Genomic DNA, 23,654 nt, shown 5'->3' on the forward strand with positions numbered 1-23,654 from the left:
ATAATAACTTATTTTGAGTTTCAGTGTTTCAGAGTAAAATGTCATACAGAATGAAATTACAATGTACCATTTGTAATTCAGTTGTATGAGAGCATTGGTCAGAGGTCTGATAACTTTTGCAAGGCACTGTATATGGTTAAAAATTAAAAAATGCATTTCAGGTCTGAAGAGATTGGAGACTACTGGGCTAGACAGCATGATCTGGATCCCCCACTGCATGTTGGATTTAGCGTCTCCATATGAGTTATTTTAAATCAGCTTTGCAATTAAAAAAATTATGTTATGACTGACAAGATGAAGCTGCGTATCTGTAATTATATTTCCTTTTCTTTTAATTCCTTCTCAATCTGAGATCAACTGCAGGCACATCATCTTCTGTGTGATTCACTTAGGATGCTCTATTCACAAGAGAGATTTAAATAGTTCTTTAAATCTATGGAGTTGACTAAAAGCCAGAGTACATAACCAGAAATGTGGAAACTGTGGCCCTCTAGATGTTGTCGAATTGTAACTCCCATCAGAGCAAGCCAGCATGTCCAATGATTAGGGATTATTCTGGAGGGCCACAGTTTCCCCACATCTTACCTAAGCAAAGCTGCAAATATAAGAGAAGGCAGAGCCTTCTGGAAATACAAATTTTGCATTTACTCTGCCCCCACCAGTAGCAAACCAGATAATGTCCAAATACACACAATCAGGCACAGTTCAAGCCAAATTTCCGATGATGTTTCTCACAATAAAGTTGACAACAGTCCAACAAAGGTTTTTTCCTACATAACACAGCTGAGTTTCATGTTAAATAATTAGAGACTATTAAGGGTTTCATGTCTTTTCTCTAACAATGATAGTTACTTCCAGTGCATTAGTCTCAGCAAAGCACACAGAGGCGCCAGGCGGTTACCAGATCAGTTTCACATATCTGGTACCAGCATATAAAAATCCTGGGGGGGGGAAGAGAACTGTACCAATTCATTGGGGGGGTGGGGGGTGGACAGGAATAAGATATCCACAGGAGCCACAGAAAACGTATTGCTCTTTACTCAGGGTTTGTTTGGGGGTGTTTTTTAACCTTTTGCCACTCCTTTAATCAGAAATTGTTTATTTTGGTTTATTTTTCTTTGTCTATATTAAAATTATGTTTCCACTTAATCTTTGTGCCCCAGTTTCATTGGAAATAGCTATTAGCTGGAGGTTGTGTAAAAAATAACTCTTGCTAAACAGCTTTTTAGGGCAGATGTGACCTGCTCACATGCCTGTGACCGAATCAGAAGCTCTGGAAATGCACTTACATTGCAGCTTCCGCTTCAGGAGTAAGTCCCTAGACATTGATTTTGCAGTCACAATTAACAACTGTTCCATTCATGAATGTTGAAGCTAACTGTGATTAGAAATAATTTAGAGGAGATTATGCCACGATTACCAGCCACTTAGAGAATTTGCGGAAATTGCTCCATTTGCATGCATGTTTTATACTGCCTGCCACTTTGGAAGGAACACTTCTTCACCATCTCCTTTTTAAACTTGTGTTGTGACAGGACCACTGGGTTCGAATCCTCTTTTAAAGTCCAGGCAGCCAAGAATGACCAATTTGTTACAAGTAAGTTGCCCACTGCTGTCGCTTCAAGTCCACAAATATTAAGAGCAAGATAACATACAGTATAATGGTCATAATTGTCACTGACTAAAAGCCAAATAAGTTTTTAAAAATCCTTCCCTTCTTTTTTGTACTTCCTCCCCCATTATCACCCTACCAGGCATGGCATTTTTATCTCACAAAGCCCCTTTAAAACTGCTATTTTAGAGCCCCCCTTCTGGCAGAAGGTATCTCTTGCATCTAAGTAATTTATTTAATTCATTTGATTCCATGTTTTTTGGATCCTGGTCTGGCAAACAAGGGTTCCACAGGGCAAATTGGGACAAGGTAGGTACACAAATGCAGCACCTTGGAGATCTCTGAGAGAGCAACTCACTCCAGCAAAAGCCTTTTATTCCTCCAAGGCCAGACCACTCCTCCCAAGCTCTGCCCGTTCCCCAAGGCGTGAAAGGATTGAAAGAAGCAGCCCTCTGGCCTCAAGTCTAGTACACCTTCTGCTGTCACCTAATTCCCTCTACACTGGGTAGAGGGAATGCATAGGGTCTTTGGTATGGATTGGGACAGTTCCTTTGGGAGGGGTCAGGCAGAGAGGTCATTGACTAGAGGTCTCAATTCAGGGGTCTCTAGCTCAAGGGGTTCCAGTTTGACAGGCTCTAGCAAAAGCGGTTTATAACAGTTCTTAGGTGGTCTATTAACCAGGAGACGTAGAGGGTCAGACTGTCTTAGCTTCAACAGTAACACCACATTATGTGTCTTCAGATCCTTTCCAGATCTACTCTAACAAGTGATAACCAGCATAGCTTCACATAAATGGCTTTGTTTTTAGGCATATGCTACATGATGAAATCCACACAAAGGGTGGTATTCTTCTAACTCTTCCCATAAGAGCAAGGATTACTGCTGGTGCAACAATACCCCCCCGCGCACACCCTGCACTCTCCCCAAATCTGCTCTGGTTGGGGTGTGCAGGGGGAGAAAGTCCCATTGTTCTAGTGGTAATCCTTGCGCTGACAAAACCCTAATTTAGTGCTATGTTGAATACCACCCAAAATTATCTATCTAATGTGTGGTGCTCCTGGTCACTACAGAACAGCAAGCCAGATCTTGGGCCCAAGTGACAAATGCACGGTGAACACTTTCACAAGAAAATCTTACTTCAGAATGAACACAAAAATCATCTGCTATGATTAGACTTTGCTTACCTGTGCAATGCACAAGACCAACCATAATCCCAACCAAACACTGGTTGCCGGGAAGTGTAGTCTTTGCATATGGATTCTTAAAGCAAGCAACTCTGCAAAAGCCTTTAGCCAGCAATGTCAAGGGACATTATCTACACCTGTCTTCAGTTAAGGACACTCTCAAGGGAGACTAGCCCTTTGCTGAGCCACTTGTTAATTAAAGAAATTAGTTTAGGCAGCAACACAAAGAACTCTGAGACATGCACCCTCCTCTATTAGGGTTTAACACAACAATAGACATGGAAGAATAATCACGTTATTTGTTCTAGAAAAGCCATGTCTAGAAAAAGCAGAAAAGTAGGTTCTCATTCTGACTCTGTCACTGATGAACTGGGACTTGCAACTTCCTGATGTTCTCCTCCCCTCCTCCAGCACATTCAGTTCCACACACACACACACAATTAAAGGAGGAATAATGGGTTGTATCCCGTTCTAGTTCTACTCACAGTAGACCCACCGAAATGAATGAACAGTCATGTTCATTGCCTCAAATTGGTCCACCCTGGGTAGGCCTAGCATTGGATACAACCCAATGTTACCAAGAGGTCAAAATTCTTGCCTCATTCATTCATTCATTTATTAAATTTATATCCCGCCCTTCTTCCCAATAGGAGCCCATGGGGATCTTTTTACAGAAGACTCCCTCAGAAGGCAGATTTCTGTTAACCGTGTTATTTATCACAATCATTTATTTATTAATTCTTTTCAAACCAAAGTATGTGACATTTAAATCAACAAACACCAAGCATTATTGTAGGATGCAGATAAAACTTGAGATTTAGGTCCCTTTCACATGGGATCAGAGAGGCACAGGAACAACTTCCGAGTCGTGTGAACCCATGCAAGTTGAGAGCTTGTGTGAATGACACTACAATATGGGCAGGGCCAATCACATGGGTTGTTCTCACCTGACCAGCCATGGGAACGCATCATCCCACTCCCATACCACAGTGACTATATTTGACAGGACTCTGAGATAAATCCAAATAGAGAATATTCATTTTAACTGCAGTCAACAAAAATAAATTAAGCTTTCACAGTGGCATAGAAATAGGCACTTTTAACAACCAGACTGAGAAAGCAACTACATGACTCTGAATGTGACTATAAATGTGATTAACAGTTTACAGCTAACTACTAGTTCTATGAAACTCAAAATTGTAAACATACTTTTACTATCCAGTCCCTCTAGCAGGGAGACTTCTGTAAACCAATTATGCTTTCCAAGTTGCCTTCATTCTGCAATAGCATTAAGCAATTTATTTCCTATCTACATCCAGCCATTTCCTTATATGCAATGTGACCCTAATTCTGGAAAACTCTCCAAGAGGCTATGAAAATCAGGAATCTATCAGCTGCACTGACATATGCAAAACCATAAGTTGCTCAAGAATATATTACAGGTTCAGCTCAAAGTTGTTTCATTCAGTGGTCCTCCAGTTTGGGTTGTGCTTTGTGTTATATGGAAATGAAGCTGCAAGGTTCTTAGTGAGGGCCCACAATATTTAGGCCAAAGCAAAGCAGAGAGAAAAATGGCAGTAATATGCACTTAGCAAATACCTACCTGACCTTCTTGGGCTTGGTTTTCGGGGTAGATTCGGAGTTGCTCTTCTTCTCTTTAGGTTCCTTTGGAACTTTGGGCTCCCGAGGCTTCCTGGGTTTCTTGACCCCCTCCTGTTTGGGCTCCTTGGGCTTTTGGGGTTCTTTTGGTTCCTTAGGTTCTCTCTTCCTCTTTGGTTTTGCTTCTCTTTCACCATCCGGTTCCTGCTCTTTTTTCTTCCGTTTCTTCTTCACCCCAGTGCCCCCACCCCCATCGTCCTGCATCCCATTAAGGGAGGCTACCATGTTCTGCACAATCTCATTGGACATCTCAGCAGGTACCACATCCTGCTGGTCCTTCTGGGCCAGACTCACGCTGGCCAAGTCAGAGATTGTCACCAGGTTGTGCAAATCTTCCTGATCTGTGCTATCAGCAAATGGGGACTGTGGCTTGCATTCAAAGGTGATGGAAGCATCAGACATTGAGGAATGACTCAGCACATTAAAATTTGGCAGCTACAAAGAGAACACAAAAAGAAATATCACATATGTACATTGAGCTGTTGAGAGCTGAAGATCCAACCATGAGGGCTGCATATAATAAAGCAAGACTAGTGACCTGTTCTTCTTGCATGATTTTGGATAAAAGTTGATACTCAATTCCTGTTTGGACAGTCAATAGAAAGTTTCAGTCAATTAATCCACATTGATTCCAGAGGTTCCATCTAGGTCTTAGGCAACCTACCATGTTAACTTCATCCCAGACTAGGATTTTTCTCCATGCCAGAAATAGTGCATTCTCTAAAAATGTATGCATGGCAAGGCCAGCGTCTTTCCCTGCCTCAGGACTATGCATTAAGAAACTGAAAAACATTCATGCCAGGCAAAAGAAGAAACACTTGAATAGTAAATACATGCATTGCCCAACTCAGAAATCAAACTAAACTTTGGAACAAGTAATATGTGAAGGAGGCTGCACACTTTACAGAGTAGGAGGAATTAACACCTAGAATGAAGTGAAAGACAAGGAGTCTCTTCCATACACACCTGTTGATCCATCAATTCACACCCGCTGTTGGCCTGCAATGCTAACTAGAGGGTGCGAATGGCTGAGCTGTAGCAGTACACCAGCTCTGCCCTGAATAAGAGAGATGCAGCTTGCAGTACATGTACAAGAAATATTGGTGATCTGCACATCATGAAGAGAGGAACATAGTAACTACCACCACTGTACCTTAATCATTGGATCACAAATAGCCAAGATCATATCCAAAGAGTTTGATTCATGGGAGTGGTGGAATTAATCATTTTCCAATTACTCTGTTTACTTGAGTTGGTCACACCAAAGAGTTGAAGGACTGTAGCCCTTGCAATGAGTAGTGTCCTGGCAAAGCAAGCCAGTTTTTAATGGCATTAGTCTTGCAAAAAAAAAAAAAAAGAATGGGGGGGAAGGGCTACTGCAATGTGAACCAATTTAAAATAATACATAAGGAAATGTGTTTGTTTTGTAATTGCATTTCTTCTATCACAGTACATCTGGCAGATTTCTTTGCTTATACTTACCATATGTGTTTATCATTTTTGTAGTTTGCACCTCTTTGCTTGTATTTCTAAATGAATTCCACCAGTTTTGACATATATTTCTAGCTATCACACTCAGCTTCTTTGTTTATCCACGTGTTGAAACACATTGGCCTTGAACTTTAAGGTGGGTGACCATATCCCTTGCCATCACACCATACTCTTGACTCAGAAGACCACCGTTTTCTCTCAGCTATCTACTGAGTTCTGCTATTAATTCTCTCTGCTCATCGGCTCCTGCTGGCCTTGGCTATCTACAAATAGTTACACTGTACCGTCCAGATCATGCCTGCACTGGTGAATCTCAGATGCAATTCCTCCGATTCCTCCCTATTTCTATTCTTCCTGTTTCCCTACTTGCTGAAGTTCTTGCAGTATTTTTGATCCTCCAGGACATGCTGAAATCCTCACCTCATCAAGGAGGAGCCCAGTTCTGCTTGTCTGTGTTAAGATAAATTAAGAAGGAAAATCCTCATAGCCTTTGTGGAATATACCTAAGACTTGCTGCCATAAGGCAAGGTATCCAGATACCTCCCCTCCACAACATCTCTCCCTGTCTCCCCCTCTCCCCAGATGCAGAGAATGAGTCAGTAGGAAGCCACAGAAGGTACCTGCAAAACTCAGGGCAGAGGGAGCAATTTCAGGGTTTCACCACTGATCTGAATTTATTTTAATAACTATAAACTGCCCTTATATTTTTGCTTTCCTCTTTCTTCATATTCATACCACTATTTCCCTTAGAAGCAAACCTGTGAGCTTCTGAATAATCTATCCCTTGTACAATTTGTGGTATCTGTGCTTAAAAACTGGTGTTTGTTTATATGTCATTGCCCTATTTGTAAAGCATACACATGACACTTGAGTTATACCAGAAGATCCTACGCTGTTTCTCTCCATTGAAATTGAAACCCAGCTAGAATGGTACTGCACAAGACATTCTACCCTGATTTCAACTATCCTGAGAGCAGCGCTCAGTCTTCCTGAATGTGGAGACCCTGTTTCTCAGGGCTGATGTGTCTTTCTTTAAACTGGCAGCTCACCTGTCAGTCTGCTTTCTGACTTTCTGCTCCCTCCTACTAGGAAGATCCACCGCCCCTTTAAACTTTGGGTTCACGGACTCACAGAATGGTAGAGTTAGAAGGGACCTATAAGGCCATCAAGTCCACCCCACTGTTCAATGCAGGAATGCAGGGTTCTTGCAGAAAGTGTGGAAATCAATAGATGCCATAAATAATGGGCCACTGATCTAGGAGGGACTGGATTTCACAGGGCTTACTTTGAGCACCGGATAACAACATTGATTTAGATAGTTCATACGATGATGCTTTACCACAGCAACAATGGTTATTGTGGAGACATACCAGCCAAGTGGCCTCTGCATCACAAGAGGGAACTGGTTTGGAACCATTCTCAACTTGAGACACGGCAGTGTATTTTAAGCAATTCATTTTTATAGAAAGAATTGTAGAGAAAAATTAATGTTTGTACAATATTTTGACGATCCATTGATTTTCACATGACACCATACTGTTCAAACGTAGACTAACATTGCCAAATTCAAGTCCTAATAAAAATAAGGTGAAAGAGTAGGCAGCCAAACAGCACCTTGCAAATGAGTACACTTGGTGACAACCCTGTCCTAATATAACCACAGCCTGGCTAAAATTCCATTCCAACTTAGCAGCTCCCAAACAAATGAAACCCTCTTTTACCATCCTGCCAGTCCTTTATTTATCTCACACTCACACAGTGGACCTCTAGCCAAAGGGATTGTGGGAGTTGCAATCCAACATCTGGAGGGCCACAATTTCCAAATGGGATGATAGGAGTTGTAGTCCAATAACATTTGGAAGACCACAGGTTTTCCCATCCCTGACCTAGTACAACTTCACTAAACATGCCTTGGCATATGTCTAGAGCAGCCTTTCCCAACCAGTGTGCCTCCAGATGATGTTGGACCACAATTCCCATCTTTCCTGACCATTGGCAATGCTGGCTGAGGCTGATGGGAGTTGTGGTCCAACAACATCTGGAGGCACACTGGTTGGGAAAGGCTGGTCTAGAGGCTATGGCTGCAGGAGCAAAAGAGGTAGGAGTAATGCATAAGCAGATGTTTTGCCATAACCAGCAACAAATAAACAACGATCTACAGATAACTACTTATTCACAGAGTGGCCACTATTTGTAAACTTACCAAAGAGGCACATGTGTCATGTGGGAACCTGGTTGTACATCTGCAGCCCATCAGATATCCAGACAATAAAGACATCCTAAAAATTACTCCACTATGTACTGCAGAGCAGCTTCTCACATGCTCGCATGGGGGGAAATCCAAGGGCAAGAAGCTAGATTCCTACCATCTCCTGTTTTAAATGGGGCTTTTCTAGAAAATTCCTATGTATTTTCAAATTCAATGTAACATTTTTCAACTGCTGTATTCTTCCACAGCAAAGTATACAGTACACCCAACAGGCTTAGTGAGAATTTCACTGCAGTGAGGCAAAGCTGCCAACTTCAGGAAGGAGAAAGGTATAAAAATGCAATAAATCAATAAGTAAAATATGGCCCTCTCAACTCCTGGCATGGATTAGCACAGTTGTCACCAGCCATATAGTAAAAATCTTAGGAAACAGCATCTTACTATTCTCAAACTGGTAAAAATCACCAATACCAATTCTAAACAAAATGACCCGCCTTAAATATGATGCCACCCAAAATGGCCACACTTAGACCTGCCAGAATGCCACACACCCCACTCATACATTATGCACTCTTGATGAAAAATGAGGTGATTTTTTTTAAAAGTCACTCTTTTAAAAATACAAAATTGAACTATATAATCATTATTTTAAAGCTAAAAGTCCATTAATAGCCAAGACATTTGCAGCAGCACACAGCAGAAGGACCACCAGAGGAGAAGCAAAGCAGCCATGATCTCTTCTCTGGGAACCTGCACAGTCATGCTATGCGCCATGTTCAGCATCATGTGCAAACTGAGACAATGGTGTTAGGCAACACTGAAATATCTGTACTAAAACATCTCCATCAGTTGCTGATTTGTTTCGAAGCCCCATTCATGATGCTGGTTTTGACTTTTAAAGCCTTCAGTGGTGTGGGCGCAGAGTATTCCTACCATGAGCTGCTCTCATATTTAAGATTAGCCGAGGGAAAAGGTTCAGAAAAGGGCAGCAAAAACTATGAAGGGGATGGAGCAACTCCCCTATGAGGAAAGGACATAACATTTGGGAGGTTTTAATTTAGAGAACAGGCAAGTGGGGGGGAGGACATGACACAATTATGCACAGTGTGTAGAAAGTGGATAGAGAAAAGTCTCATATGTACCACTAGAAGTCAAGGATGTCCAATGAAGCTGAATGTTAGCAGCCAAAAGGTTCTTCTTCACGTAGCAGAGGTTAATTATGGAATTTCCTCCCACAAGAGGTAGTGATAGTCACAAACTTGGATGCCTTTAAAAGAGGATTAGACAAACTCATGGAGGACAAGGCTATCAATGGTTACTAGCCACAACTGCCATGTTCTACTCCAGTGGTTCCCAACTTTTATGAATACAGGACTCCCTTTGTAAGCTCAAAAAAGTTCATGGACACCCCCCCCACACACACACACACACTAATTGTAATTTTAGTCTCTGTCAATTGAAAAAATGGTGCGTTGCAAAATCACATCTTCAAATATTCCTTTCCATAAAAAGCTCCCTACAGACAGGGAGCTGTTGCTTTCTTTTCTTAATGCAAAGGTCCAATCAAATTGGGATCCCCCTCCCCCCCAACAGTCTGAAGATGTACAGTCTTGCCTCCCAACACCAGTGGGTTACAGTGTTGGGCTAAGATCCAGGTTCAAATCCCCACCCAGCCATGAAGCCCACTGGTGACCTTGGGCCAGACACAGTCTCTCAGCCTGACCTATCTCACAGGGTTGGTGTACAGATAAAATGGAAGAGAGGGTAATCATATGCACCGCCTTATTTTATTTATTTATTTATTTATTAAATTTATATACCGCCCGACTAGCAATAGCCTTGAGCAACGTGGAGGAAAAGTGGGATATAAATGCAATAATTAAAAAAATAAATGCATTTCAGCTGCAGCATGTGGACCCTAGCCTCAGCCAACCTGCTGAGCTTTTTTAAAATCATCATCATCAAGAAGCATCATCAAGAAGCATCACAAGAAGCATCACAAGAAGCATCACAAGAAGCATCACAAGAAGATGCTAGATCGTGAAGAGAAAAGGGTGGATAGGTTGAGGAGGGGGGTTAGTGCTTTGAAGACTTGGGATGATAATCAGAACTGGTAACTTGGTTAGCATGCGCTAATGAGAGTGGAGCAGAAGATAGATCAGTGCACGCACACATGCAAACACACCTGCCCCTCCTGCAAACATCTGCATGCGTGCATGCATTTGGGCACGTGGGAGGGGGGGGAACCCTCAACTCCTGCAACATCTTGGAAAGAGAGATTGGGGAGGACAGACTGCAGGTGGAAGAAAGTAGGGACACTGGCGCACACACCTAGCCTCAGAGATGGGGGGCGAGCAAGTCCTGAGTTTCCTCACTGCTCCTTGGCTCCATCTGGACAGCCTCGCAAATAAGAATATTTTTTAAAAGGAGGTGGCAGCAAAGCAGGAGTCAAGAAAGTCAAGCAGGCTGGCTGTCAAGAAGGAAGGAGGAAAGCAGCCTTTCCATGCAGCCTTGCTTCTTTTTGCTTCACGAAAAGCCCTCTCCTCTCATTCTGAGTAAGGGTGTCATCAGCAGTGGCAGTGCGAGGAGATGGGACAGTAATCCCCTCTTCTTCCTGGTAGCACCTGCCTCAGCCTTCTTTGCCATCTGCCATGTGTGGTATAGGTAGATGCCTACCCTCAGTGTGCCTGAAAGATGCTCTGGTCCTTCAGCAAAGTCCTCCCCTCTCGTTTGGAGCAAGGGAGAGGTGTCATCTGTAGCGGCAGTGGGGAGCAGACAGCATCCAGGTAGTGAAAACTTTTTTTAAAAAAATAAGTAATTCTTTCTTTACTGTTTGCGGCCCCCTCTGGATTGCTTCGCGGCCCTCCTGAGGGTCACAGCTCCCAGTTAGGGAACCACTGTTCTACTCCACTGTCTATTCCACTTGCTGGAAATCACAAGTTGTTAGAGTGCTGTTGCACTCAGGTTCTACTTGCAGGCTTCCCACAGGCATATGGCTGGCCACTGTGAGATCAGGATGCTGGACCAGATGGGCCTTGGCCTGATCCAGCAGGATTGTTGTTATGTTCCTATCAGCCTCCACTTATAAGTACTATCCTATTTGGATACCACATCAATGTCAATACGAAACAAGACATTTTTGGTAGTAAGCCCAGAACTCTACAATGCTCTTCTGCAGGTGGCTTGTCTTTCTTGCTGATGTAATTCTACAGGCACTTGAAGATGCACTTGTTCCATCATATTTTCAGACATATCTACCTGTTGGTTATCTTAGCTCTTGTCTGTTGCTTGGCTTTATGATATTGATTTTGTGTTGCTTGATTAGGCTGTTTTTATTTATTTTATTGATCCTTTTACTTCTACGCTGCTTTGGGAACAGTATCTTGGTTAAAAAGCAGCACAAGAATTTGGTAAATAAACAAAGCTCTTCAAAAGGTTGAAGAATTTGTTAAAAATAATGCAACCTTTAACATATTTTCCCAGCCTTTATATTTCTTCCCTCCATAAGATGATTTTTTTTTCAATTGCAATGATGGTGACAGGGGAAAAGTGAATATCCCCAGCCAGTTATCATTGCTACTGCTGTTGTTCCTAAGGGCTCCATTTTTTTTGCCTTCTGCCTGGCAAAGAAAAGAAAAAAGGAGGGTGTCATAAACTGAAACAACGCAAGTAGAAACCACATGCTTCCTTTCTAAAGGCTCTGGCTTACTACACACATGCTTAGTGTTGGCTCTTGTTGCAAAGAGCCCAGCTTTACCTGTTTGCTTCCATCATTTGCTTTTTGCTGCTGCTTACTTCAGCACCAACTGCAACTGCACCACAGCTTCTGGACACTCCACTTGCATGAAATGCATCGCAATGACACAAACTACAATACTCAGTGAAAAGTTCCATGACATTATGCATGAAACAAATCATCAGCCTTTTTTGTTGTTGTTTTTTTCTGTTATTTTTTTTTAAATAATAATAAACCATGCCTTCAGGCAAAAAATGGATTGCAGGTCAATATACAAAATAATTTAAAATCTGCAACACAACATTAGAACAATATCAAACATTAAAAATTGTTGATTCTTTTTAAAAAAGAATATGAAACATTAAAACAACCATATAATAATATTAAGAGGAATAAAACTATTCAGTCAGCTGAAAATGCAACAATAAACAAGGCCTGGGCAAATAGAAAACATTTAACCTGGCAATGAAAGGAATACAAAATTAGTGCCAGATGTACCTTCTTTGGGAAGGCATTCCAGAGTCAGGACACTCCTCACAGAAGGTCCACTCTTTTGTACATGCATAATGTTCTTCTCTAATAGAAGAAATAGGGAAGGGTCTCTCCAGATGACATGAAAGAGCTGCTTAGTGGTGGCACATCTATCCTGCATGCAGAAGGTCCCAGGTTCAGTCCCCAACATCTCCAGGTAGGGTTGGGAATGTGTCCTGCCTGAAATCCTGCAGAGCTGCTGGCAGTCAGTGTAGCCAATACTGAGCTAGACAGATCAATCTTCTGACCCAATATAAGGCAGCTTCCTATGTTCCTATACTTAATGCACAAGCAGATTGATATTCAGAGATTTAAAGGTAAGCACTATCATCTTGCTTTGGGCTCAGTAAATGTTGTGATACTCTTAACTTGGAGAGTCAACGTAGTGTTTTGTCTGAATTGCTGATCTGGATATGGCTGAAGTCTCCTTTCTGCCATGAAATTCCACTAAATGGCCCTGGACAAGTCACTCTCTCTCAGTCTAGTCTACCTGACATGGTTATTACAAGGATAAAATTAAATAATCCCATGCATATTGCTTTGAGCTCCTGGAAAGAAGAGTAGGATACAAATGTGATAAAATAGTTTGGGAAGACTAAATCAAGAGCATTTAAACACATCTTCTATTAATGTTGCCATTTGCAATAACTGACTGCAAATATGAATAGAACACCAGTGTCCTTGTATTCAGGAAATTCGGAAATAGAAACCCTATCCATGCAGAAATCTAAATATTGCATGAAGAAAATCTCTGTGGCTAAAACTCAGATTGATATTATGCATTTACTTGCCATGACCTCTCTTTCACTTATGTTTATAGTACATCAAATGTAAAATAATGGGGGCTTCCCAGCCTGATCCCAGTTTGGAAATAGAAAAAAAAATTAGAAGGAAAACTAAGCAGAGTCCTGCACCAACCACAGGACTGAATGGGATTTGTTACACCTGCAAAACGAGATTGAAATAACCATGTGATATGAAATACATGAGTAGAGTTAATTATCTTAACCATACAGTTTTTAAAATAACTTTTTGAAATTAGTGGTTAATGAAATGCATTGTTCTTTTATACTTAAAAAATCAATCTAGTTCAAAATACAGCTTAAAAATTATCAGTGAAAGGAATAGGACTAAGCACTGGCCTTTTCCTTGAATCAACATTACAAGTCAGTCTGCTTCTATTTCTGCACAAGTTATTGATAAAAAAGTTATTCTAAATTGTGCCCTCTGGTTATGTATTTGAACAATACCTAATAAATCTCTGTTGTTCTTTTCCTTTCTATTTCTTAGTTCTTTTAGGTTTGAAGATGTTATTTCTTGGCTAATTTTATATTATTTTTATTCACTGTAAATCACCTTAAGAGGTCGGATGGCTGAGCATAAGTTTTTAACAACACAGTCCTATGCAGGTCTATTCAGAAATAATATTGCATTCAATGGGACTTATACTCAGCTAAGTGCGTTTAGAATTGTAATCTAAATCGATAGACTTCATTATGTCCATTTCTGAACATTATGAATCTTAAATAAAATAGTTTTAAAAGACATAAAACCCAAGTTGTGAAAAAACGGTTTCATTGCAAATTTGTAGAACTTTTTTTTTTTTTTTTGCATGTTTGCATCATCCTTTATTTTGGATTTTTATATATACATTTTCTATGAAAAGGGACAGGTGGAATCATTTTGTGAAAATTGGTTCAAAATTAGACATGTTTTACTTCCATCTACTATACTACTTGTCGTCGAAAATTAAAACAGGAAAACATTTATAGCAGCCTTATTCACATTTAAAAATAGGGTGTCTATATTCTTTAATAATCACTCTGCAGTAGCATTATCACCCAACTAGCTCAGGCCCTCTAAAGAATAAAGATACAGTAAGTAAATTATACTTCCTAAAACCAATTACAGCTTCTAATTCCACTATCATCTAAAGTTACTCTTGTGACATACAACTTTTTCATGTCCAGCTATGGCATATGAAAGTCTAATGCAGTTAAAAACTACCACTACACAGGCCCCTCTTCTTTTTCACCTTAACGTGGTAAGGGGGTTTGAGAGTGTTGAAGAAGCTGAGAGCCATTAATGTCGTCAGGAGTCTAGACTAAGAGGCTAGACTCCTAGCAGGGGCACCCAAGGAGGAACGGTCAAAGCTGAGACACCAGACTAAGATGCATCCAAACTCAAGAGGAAGGCAATAGTAAACCACCTTTTAATATCTCTTACCACGAAAACCCCATGAACAGAGTATCCAAAATGCAACACGAGATAGTGCTGGAAGATGAGACCCCCAAGTCAGAAGGCACTCACCGAGCTACTGGGGAAGAACAAAGGACAAGTATGAGTAGACGCAGGTGGGTCAAAGTTGAAAGGAAGCCCAGAGGCTGATGCGCACAGATGCGAAAGGAGAGTCCGGAGTTGTACGATGCACACAACAGGAACATGGAATGTGAGAAGCATGAACCAGGGAAAGTTAGAAATTGTCAACCAAGAAATGGAACGTATCAACATTACAATACTTGGTGTCAATGAATTAAAATGGACAGGAATGGGACATTTCCAATCAGGCAACTACAAAATATTTTATGCAGGAAATGAGAAGTTAAGAAGAAATGGGGTTTCTTTAATAGTGAGAAGTCATGTAGCAAAAGCAATAACAAGCTACAACGCAAGATCTGAGCGAGTTATATCAATGAGATTAAATGGGAAACCTATTAACATAACCATATCCAAGTCTATGCTCCAACAGCAAACACAGAAGAAGAGGAATTGGAGAGATTTTACGCAGAAGTACAGGAAGAAATTGATCACACACCAAAACAAGATGTGCTGATAATCATTGGGGACTGGAATGCAAAAGCAGGGAACAGAGAAGAAATAGGAAATGGGGCTTAGGAGACAGAAATGAAGCAGGAAAAAAACTTAACTGAATTTTGTGAAGCCAATAATTTGTTTCTTGCGAACACTTGTTTGAGCAACCAAAAAGACAACTGTACACATGGACATCACCAAATGGTTAATATAGGAATCAAATTAATTATACAATTGGTAGCAGAAGATGGAGAAGTTCCATACTTTCTGCGAAAACAAAACCAGGAGCAGGCTGCAGTACAGATCATGAACTGGTCATATCGAAAATCAGAGTAAAGCTAAAGAAGAAGAACAAAGCAATCATAATGCCAAAATACAATTTAAATAACATCCTAGAAGAATATAAAGATCAAATAAGGAATAGATTTGAGGCTTTAAACTTAGTTGACAGAGAACCAGAAGAACTATGGAGTGAAGTCAGAGACATGATCAGGGAAGAATGCAAAAAGACGATACCGCTAGTTAAAAAGAAAGACCTCAATGGATGACTGATGAAACTCTTAATATGGTTAAAGAGAGAAGGAAAGCAAAAGCAAGAGGAGATTGAAACACAGAACCTTAAATGCAACAATAAAGTGACTAGTACATAAGGACAAAGAGAACTATTACAATAGTTATTGCATAGACATAGAAGAGGATAACAAAAAAGGAAGAACAACAGCCCTATTCCAAAAGATCAGAGAAATGAAAGGGAAATTTAAGCCAAGGGTAGGGATGTTGAATAACCAACAGGGGAACACACTGACTGGCTGAGATGAAATAAAAGGAAGATGGAAGCAATACACTGAAGAACTCTATAAAAGAGATGACAGATTCATTCATGGCGGAACCATATGAGGAAGAACCAGAAATGTTAGAATGTGAGGTGAAAGCTGCTCTTAAAATACTTGGAAGAAACAAATCACCAGGAACAGATGGCATGTCAATAGAGCTGCTACAAGGTACTGAGACTGAATCTATCCAAAGTTTGACTAAAATTTGTCAACAAATATGGAAAACTAAACAATGGCCCACAGTCTGGAAGCGTTCAATATGTATCCCAACGCCAAAGAAAAGGGATCCCAAGGAATGCAGTAATTATCGAACTATTGCCTTAATATCCCATGCAAGTAAAGTAATGCTCACGATTCTACAACAAAGTCTCTTACCATATATGGAGCAAGAAATGCCAGCTGTCCAAGCTGGATTTAGAAATGGAAGAGGTACAAGAGATCATATCGCAAACATACTTTGGATAATAGAATGGACCAAGGAATTTCAGAAGAAAATCACCCTGTGCTTTATAGATTACAGCAAAACCTTTGACTGTGTAGATCATTAAAAACTATGGAATGCTTTAAAAGAAATGGGGGTGCCACAGCATCTGATTGTCCTGATGCGCAACCTATACTCTGCACAAGAGGCTACTGTAAGGACAGAATATGGAGAAACGGATTGGTTCCCAATTGGAAAGGGGGTGAGACAGGGGTGTATTTTATCACCCTATTGGTTAATCTATATGCAGAACATATCATACGGAAAGCAGAATTGGACCAAGATGAAGGAGTTGTGAAAATTGAAGCAAGAAATATCAATAATTTAAGTTATGCAGATGATACCATACTACTAGCAGGAACCAGTAACGATTTGAAACGAATGCTGGTGAAAGTTAAAGAGGAAAGCACAAATGCAGGACTACAGCTGAACGTCAAAAAGACTAATGTAATGACAACAGAAGATTTGTGTAACTTTACAGTTGACAATGAAGACATTGAACTTGTCAAGGATTATCAATACCTTGGCACAGTCATTAACCAAATTGGAGACAACAGTCAAGAAATCAGAAGAAGGCTAGGACTGGGGAGGGCAGCTCTGAAAGAACTAGAAAAGATTCTCAAATGCAAAGATGTATCACTGAACACTAAAGTCAGGATCATTCCCAATCTCTTTGTATGGATGTGAAAGTTGAACAGTGAAAAAAGCGGATAGGAGAAAAATTAATTCATTTGAAATGTGGTGTTGGAGGAGAGCTTTGCGCATGCCATGGACTGCGAAAAAGACAAATAATTGGGTGTTAGGACAAATTAAACCAGATCTATCACTAGAAGTTAAAATGATGAAACTGAGGTTATCATACTTTGGACACATGATAAGACATGATTCACTAGAAAAGACAATAATGCTGGGAAAAACAGAAGGGAGTAGAAAAAGAGGAAGACCAAACCAGGGCCGGATTAAGCTGAGGAGGGCCCCTAGACTGATTGGTGTTTGGGAGGGCCCTTCTCCTCTTAGGCAGATCCGCGGAAACAGCCACAGGAGGGATCGCAGGACAGGAGCTTCTGAGCCGCCCGCTGTCCCATCCCATCCCCCCTGCTTCACCTATCTTTCCGCTTTTTTTGCAGCAGCGCGCACTGCGCGTGCAGGTTTGCCATCAATCAAGATGGTGGCTGAGGTTTCCCTAAGGGGGTGAAGCCTCTGCCGCCATCTTGGTTGATGGCAGCAATGCGCACGTGTAGCCCCTTAGGGAAACCTCGGCCGCCATCTTGATTGATGGCAAACTGCAAAAAACAGCAGAGAAAAAGGTAAGTGAAGTGGGGGGTTGGTGGGTGGTTCAGAAGCTCTTGCACAGGCCCCCAAGAGCTCCAGGCCCCTAGGCTTCAGCCTACTAAACCTAATGGATAATCCGGCCCTGGACCAAACAAGAGATGGATTGATTCCATAAAGGAAGCCACAGACCTGAATTTACAAGATCTGAACAGGGTGGTTCACAACAGATGCTGTTGGAGGTCGCTGATTCACAGGGTCGCCATAAGTCGTAGTCAAGTTGAAGGCACATAACAACAACAACAACAGATGGGGAACTTGACATCTGCTCCAGGTATTCCATTTTAGCTACATTTTCAGATTTTCACCAATAAATTGTCCTAACAACATATCTCATTTCAAATTAATTTGCATGTCTGGGATCAACATAGTAACAACAGCACAGCTGAATATAGATGAAGGCATGTCAGCTCTACAGCACTAAAGCACCTATGCTCAGATATACTGCCGTGCCACTAAGGAGCTGTCAGAGCCCTGGAGATAGGACAGATCTTCACATTCCTCTTAATTTAATTACATATAACCAAGCTGTTTGGTTCTATTAGAGCAGCGGCTCAGCATCTAAACCTGGTTTGTATACTTACAAATAGAATTTGTATCCCTGATAATAAGAGCAAAAGACACCCTCCTTCCTGAAATTAATGTGCATCCGAGAAAACAGAATCAGCCAAAATTTGTGTTTGTGTCTTTTTGCACCTCACACAACTTCCCCAAACTTGTCCTTGTTCTGCACTGTGAATCCCAGAGAAAGTTGGTGGGAATTCAAGTACACCTGCAGCTGGATGGAGGAGGAGGAAAGCTATCTGCTTCCCATCAGGAGCTGCTGTGAATACAGAGAGAGCCGTACTTGAAGGCACACTGTCAAGGTTAGTAGGCCTCAAAAATGTGACCTATTCTTAGTTGTTTGCCTGTGTCTTTGCAGACCATGGTGCCCTTTAGGCAGGTTCTGAAAGAAACTTCAAAAGAGGCCACTAAAATTTAATTAACCCACCACTCAAACCCAGGACAAGATAATCCCTGCAAGTTTACAATCTAAATGAAACAAACAACAAAAAAGATGGGAAAGGGAAGAAGAAAGACAAAAATAGGTCAGTTAAAGAAAGCAAAACAAACAAACAAAATTAAAAATCAGATGGGTCTTGAACAAGTTGGGAATAAGAAAGCCATCAATTATCTAAGGCACCGAGTCCCAACAGTGATGTGAAACTAGTGAGAAGGCCAAGGATGAAAGAAGGAAAAGGAGATCCTGGATGTAGAGAAGCTGGTTCTTGATGACTGAAGGGTGTGATATGGGGCATAGAAGACAGAAGAGACAAAATGAACAGTTTAAAAGTTCATAATGATGTTGGGAAGAAGAAGGAAGCCCATGAAGAGGAAACGAGACAAAGGCAGGTACTGACGATCATGGGAGGCAAGACTTCCTCATCTGGATGTTCCAGATCATGCTCTCCCAAACCTTGACCTCCCATGCCTTCCCACACACTGTTCCTTGCCTTCCAACACGCTTCCTCTCTGGGTATCAACCAGCTCTCAGATCTAACTGTAGAAAAAGCCTTGTCAAACAGACATAAGAAATGAAAGTCCAATGAACTGACCCTGTTACTGGTCTCAGTCCACTTTCATCACGTCGGCCAGGCGCCTGATAAGTCCAGTATGTTTCAGGGAAATTCACAGTGATGTTATAAATGCCATATCCACTTTCACAGATCCCTGCCTGCTATGAATTTCCCTAAAAGTCCTATCAGGTCCTGGAACAAGAATCAAACTAAGGCTGCAGCAAATCTTTCCAAATGTAAACATACCAGACCACGCAGCCCCAACCTTACTGAGATGTCTCTAGCCACCAGCTTTGTATTCTGTACCATTAGAGACACAAGACTAAATAGTGATTTTTAAAATGGTGAGACAAAGCAAAGCTAACCCCTCATAGAAACATCTTGCCACGGAAGGGGCATTTGATTAGTTCATTATTCAGAATTCTTTTTCATCCATCCCCAGAATGATACTACCTCTCACAACAATGCTAGCTCTCATAACAATACTTAACATCAGCAGCAGTAAAGTGCTCTTACTCTTCACTCATGAGTAGGTCCTTCTCAGTGTATCACACACCATTAATCCTTGCTTTATATACTAGAACAGAGTCAAGAGGGTCAATTCATGCACCGGTGGCTGCACTACATGCACTTGGGTTTGTAGCCAAACCAGAGAGCTCAATTTTATTTCACAATCCAAACTGTGGATTGCGCAAGTGGACTCTCTGTGGTGGTGGTGCCCCATATGTGGGACTTCTTCACTGAAGAGGGTATCTTTCTGTTTGAATTCCCCTGGCATTTCTCTTCAAACAAACTCTTGATTCGGTTTTTGTTTACATTTACTTGGTTATTTTTACCTTTAAGGGGTGTATCCAACAAAGTCATCCCATCAGCACAAGGACTTCTGCTTGTACCTCTCCTTCCTCCACCCACTTACCCCCCATATCTGCTCTGGAGGGTTGGGAAAAATCTTGCTGGGGCTGATTTTGGTCTGGTAATTGTGTTTTAACTATGAACTATCATTATTTTCATACTTATTTTGCAAGCTGCAATTCCTTTTGGGAAGGGAAGCACAGAGTAGTCAACTTGGTGTGAATAAATGCCATCAGCATGGACCATATGACAGCAAACTTCACTGTTTAAGGGCAAACTTGAGAAGTCTTCTTCAGTTATTTATTATTTATTTATTTAGATTTATATCCCACTCTTCCTCCCAGTAGGAAACGCTGAATTCCTGCTAGACCTACTCTGACCAACACAAGACACTGTATTATAATATTTATATCCTGGCATTCTAATTTAACAAAATAGCCTTGTCTCATTAAAACAATCAAAATCACCAATAAAGAAAGAACCCTGCAATGGTAGCAGGGACAGTCAAACAATAATTAAAATCAAAGAAGATGGGGGGGCAGGAAAAGCAGCAAGGACACAGAAAAAATCCTTGGAGAATAAAAACATGTTGACCTGGTGCCTGAAGGACATCAATATTGGTGCTCCACAAACCAGCATGGGAAGGCAATCCCACTGAAAAGGCCCTCTCACTAGTCACCACCCATCTAACCGCTGAATGTGGAAGCGCTAAGAGAAGTGATACCACATGTGTGAACAAAATTAGATGGATTCCAATTGGCCAAGTTATTCTCAGTTTTCTCTACAAGATGTTGATTCTTGAGCATACCAACCAACAACTGGTCTTAAAGTTGAGGCAGGTTCTTTAATCGCTATATATGAGAGCTGTCAAAAGTTCCATTTCACACATACAACCACATTATCAATTTCTCTACACATACACACCTTCATGGTTGTATCCATCTACCTACCTATTTTTGGAGAAAGCTTTTCCCAAACTTTTCAGTCTTGATTTGATTCTGTTGATTCTTTTTAATGTTGGTTTCAAATCTATAGCGTAGTTAGTTTTTATGTTTTATGCTGGGGGGAGCAGTAACTGCTCTGTATTTCCTCCCTTTTTTTAATGCAACCTATCCTGAGAATTTGATTGAGAGGTGGTATATAAAGGTTCATAGTAAATAAATTTGCAGCAAGTTGCACCTTCAAGGACAAATTAGTCAAGTGAGAATTTAGGCAGAAACGCAGCACAGGGGGACTAACGATTAAGCCCTCTTCTCCACGCACCCCCCAATACAGATTAGGGGGACCTTCCCCACAGCTGTGTATTATTAAAAACAAGGCGTGCCCAGACCTAAATATGCTATTTAAACACTACTAATATAATGTGTAATTTGGCCCTCAGTAACTACCAGTATTTGCTGTTGAATTCTTAAGAACTAGACAAACAAAAGAAGACCAAAGCTGAAGAAAGCATTCCTCTTCTTATTCCTGCACATTGCATTAGCCTGTTTCGCTTCTAAACTCCACACTGGTCCCAAAACTAGGGGACAAGCCTCATTATTTTTTCCAGAGTTCCAGTGTAAATTGGAATGTTTCAGTCCCGGAGGAAGTTTTGCTATCCTGAATGCTCTCTCCCGCCCTCCTTTAAGCCTAAAGTTCTCAAATTCGTCAACAATGGAAGAAAAACCAGTGGAACAAGAATGCCCCTTTGCTCACAGGAAGAAGAAAAGGGGGAGAAAGAAAAAGCTTTCAAGAGACGCTGATATTATGATGGTCAGAGAGGTGACAATGATTCCTCTGTCTAATATTACCTCATCCGTAGCACAAATGCTTGAAATTCACTTAAATATTTCTCACATCTAATCCAGAATATCCAACTGAGCAACTCTTTCAGAAAAGAAAGGGGGGGGAAACCAACCAGTCTCCCATCTAGACTTCCTGTATAGGAAATACACAGGGTTAGAAGACAATTTTGAATGTTGCAGATATAAAACACAACCAATCACTGTCTCCTTCCTTGTAAGATAGCAGTAGCACTTCTGATTACTTGTCCTTTCCCCTTCCAGGGCACACCTCCTACAGATCACAAAAGGGGAGACACGTTCCACAGTCCATCAACAATATCTGCCCTAAACAGCCACACTAGAAATTATTAATTAAGAGGAAAGAGGTGATGTAAATGCCAAGGCTCCAATGGCATTTTACATTATAGATAAAATAAAAATAGACTTCAAGGTAAAGCATAAATCTTGGCATTCCAGCTCTAAAGCACACAAGGAGGAATATACCAAGGGCAGCAATGCAGACTCTCCAAGGCTAAAAGAAGTCCATCAGGGATCTAGCAATGTGGCTTCATTACCATTGTAAAAGTTACTGCTTTATAATGAATCAGAACAATTGCATGTCAAGTCCAGTACCTGTCTACCTGAACCTATTTACAAAAGCTCTGTGAGTAGCTTTTCCAAAAATTCCTGCCCAAAACATTTTTAAGTGGAGGTTCCAAGGACTGACCCTGGGATCCCACACATGCAGGGCATGTGCTCTACCACTCAACTATGGGCACTCTGATCATTACTAGCCACTATTCTCTATGTCTATGTTCCCTGTTTATGCAAAAATATTATACATTTTCTGAATCCTGGATACAGAATAAGTTATGCAAAATGATTATATGTATGCTAGGGATGGACAAGTTCTATTTTGAGTCCATATCACTTTAACATGTTTTCACCCATAATTCCAATCCATTCCATTTCTGGATTAATCTGCTATTTTTAAATCCTCCCACAATACATGTTATAATATGTACTTTTCTCACAAAGTAAGTATTTAAATGCATATTTTGATAATTTTAAACTGCTAAGAACGGCAGTGAAAATCAGAAAAGTTAGAAATTTGACTGGTGGACAAATATGTTCTGATCTGCACATTACCCCATGAGGTGCAGATCAAGCAATTTCATATAGGAATTAGCAAAGCATCCCTAATTCAAATGCAGGGATCCACAAATTTTGGCTAGCCTTAGTAGTCAGTCATAATTTATGTTTGCCACTCCCTCTGCAATTCCCTCAAATGAGGGGGAAAGGAGTCTCTCCTAGACAGGAGAAAGAAATAAACCTTACCTTTCCCCTGCACTTTCTGGAACACATGAAGACTTGAGAAATGAGTGCATTTCTGATCACAATGAGCTTCAGAAACACATAGAAACAATAAATCTGTATTGCTTCCAAGTGCCTCCAATACTCAGTGAGATATCAGAGAAGAATCCTGACCCTCTTTGAATCACCAGCTCAGGAGAAAGACACATTATTGTTCCTAACTTCATGCAGAGTGCTGGAGGCACTTGGAAACAGCAAGACTTCTTGCTGCTTCCAAATGCTTCTAAGGATCA

At 40.9% G+C, this 23,654-nt stretch overlaps 1 protein-coding gene across 7 annotated transcripts in view; it reads right to left on the reverse strand.

Annotated features, from left to right (window-relative positions):
- CHD6 (chromodomain helicase DNA binding protein 6) overlaps positions 1 to 23,654 on the reverse strand; it is a 181,722-nt gene that overhangs the window by 96,123 nt on the left and 61,945 nt on the right. For all 7 annotated transcript variants that reach the window (XM_061631714.1, XM_061631710.1, XM_061631709.1 and 4 more), the window contains one exon: positions 4,400 to 4,890. In XM_061631714.1, the coding sequence (XP_061487698.1) occupies positions 4,400 to 4,890 (491 nt within the window). The remainder of the gene's footprint in view (positions 1 to 4,399; positions 4,891 to 23,654) is intronic.

Source organism: Rhineura floridana, chromosome 6 (genome assembly GCF_030035675.1).
Source record: "Rhineura floridana isolate rRhiFlo1 chromosome 6, rRhiFlo1.hap2, whole genome shotgun sequence".
In the NCBI taxonomy this organism is placed as follows: Eukaryota; Metazoa; Chordata; class Lepidosauria; order Squamata; family Rhineuridae; genus Rhineura; species Rhineura floridana.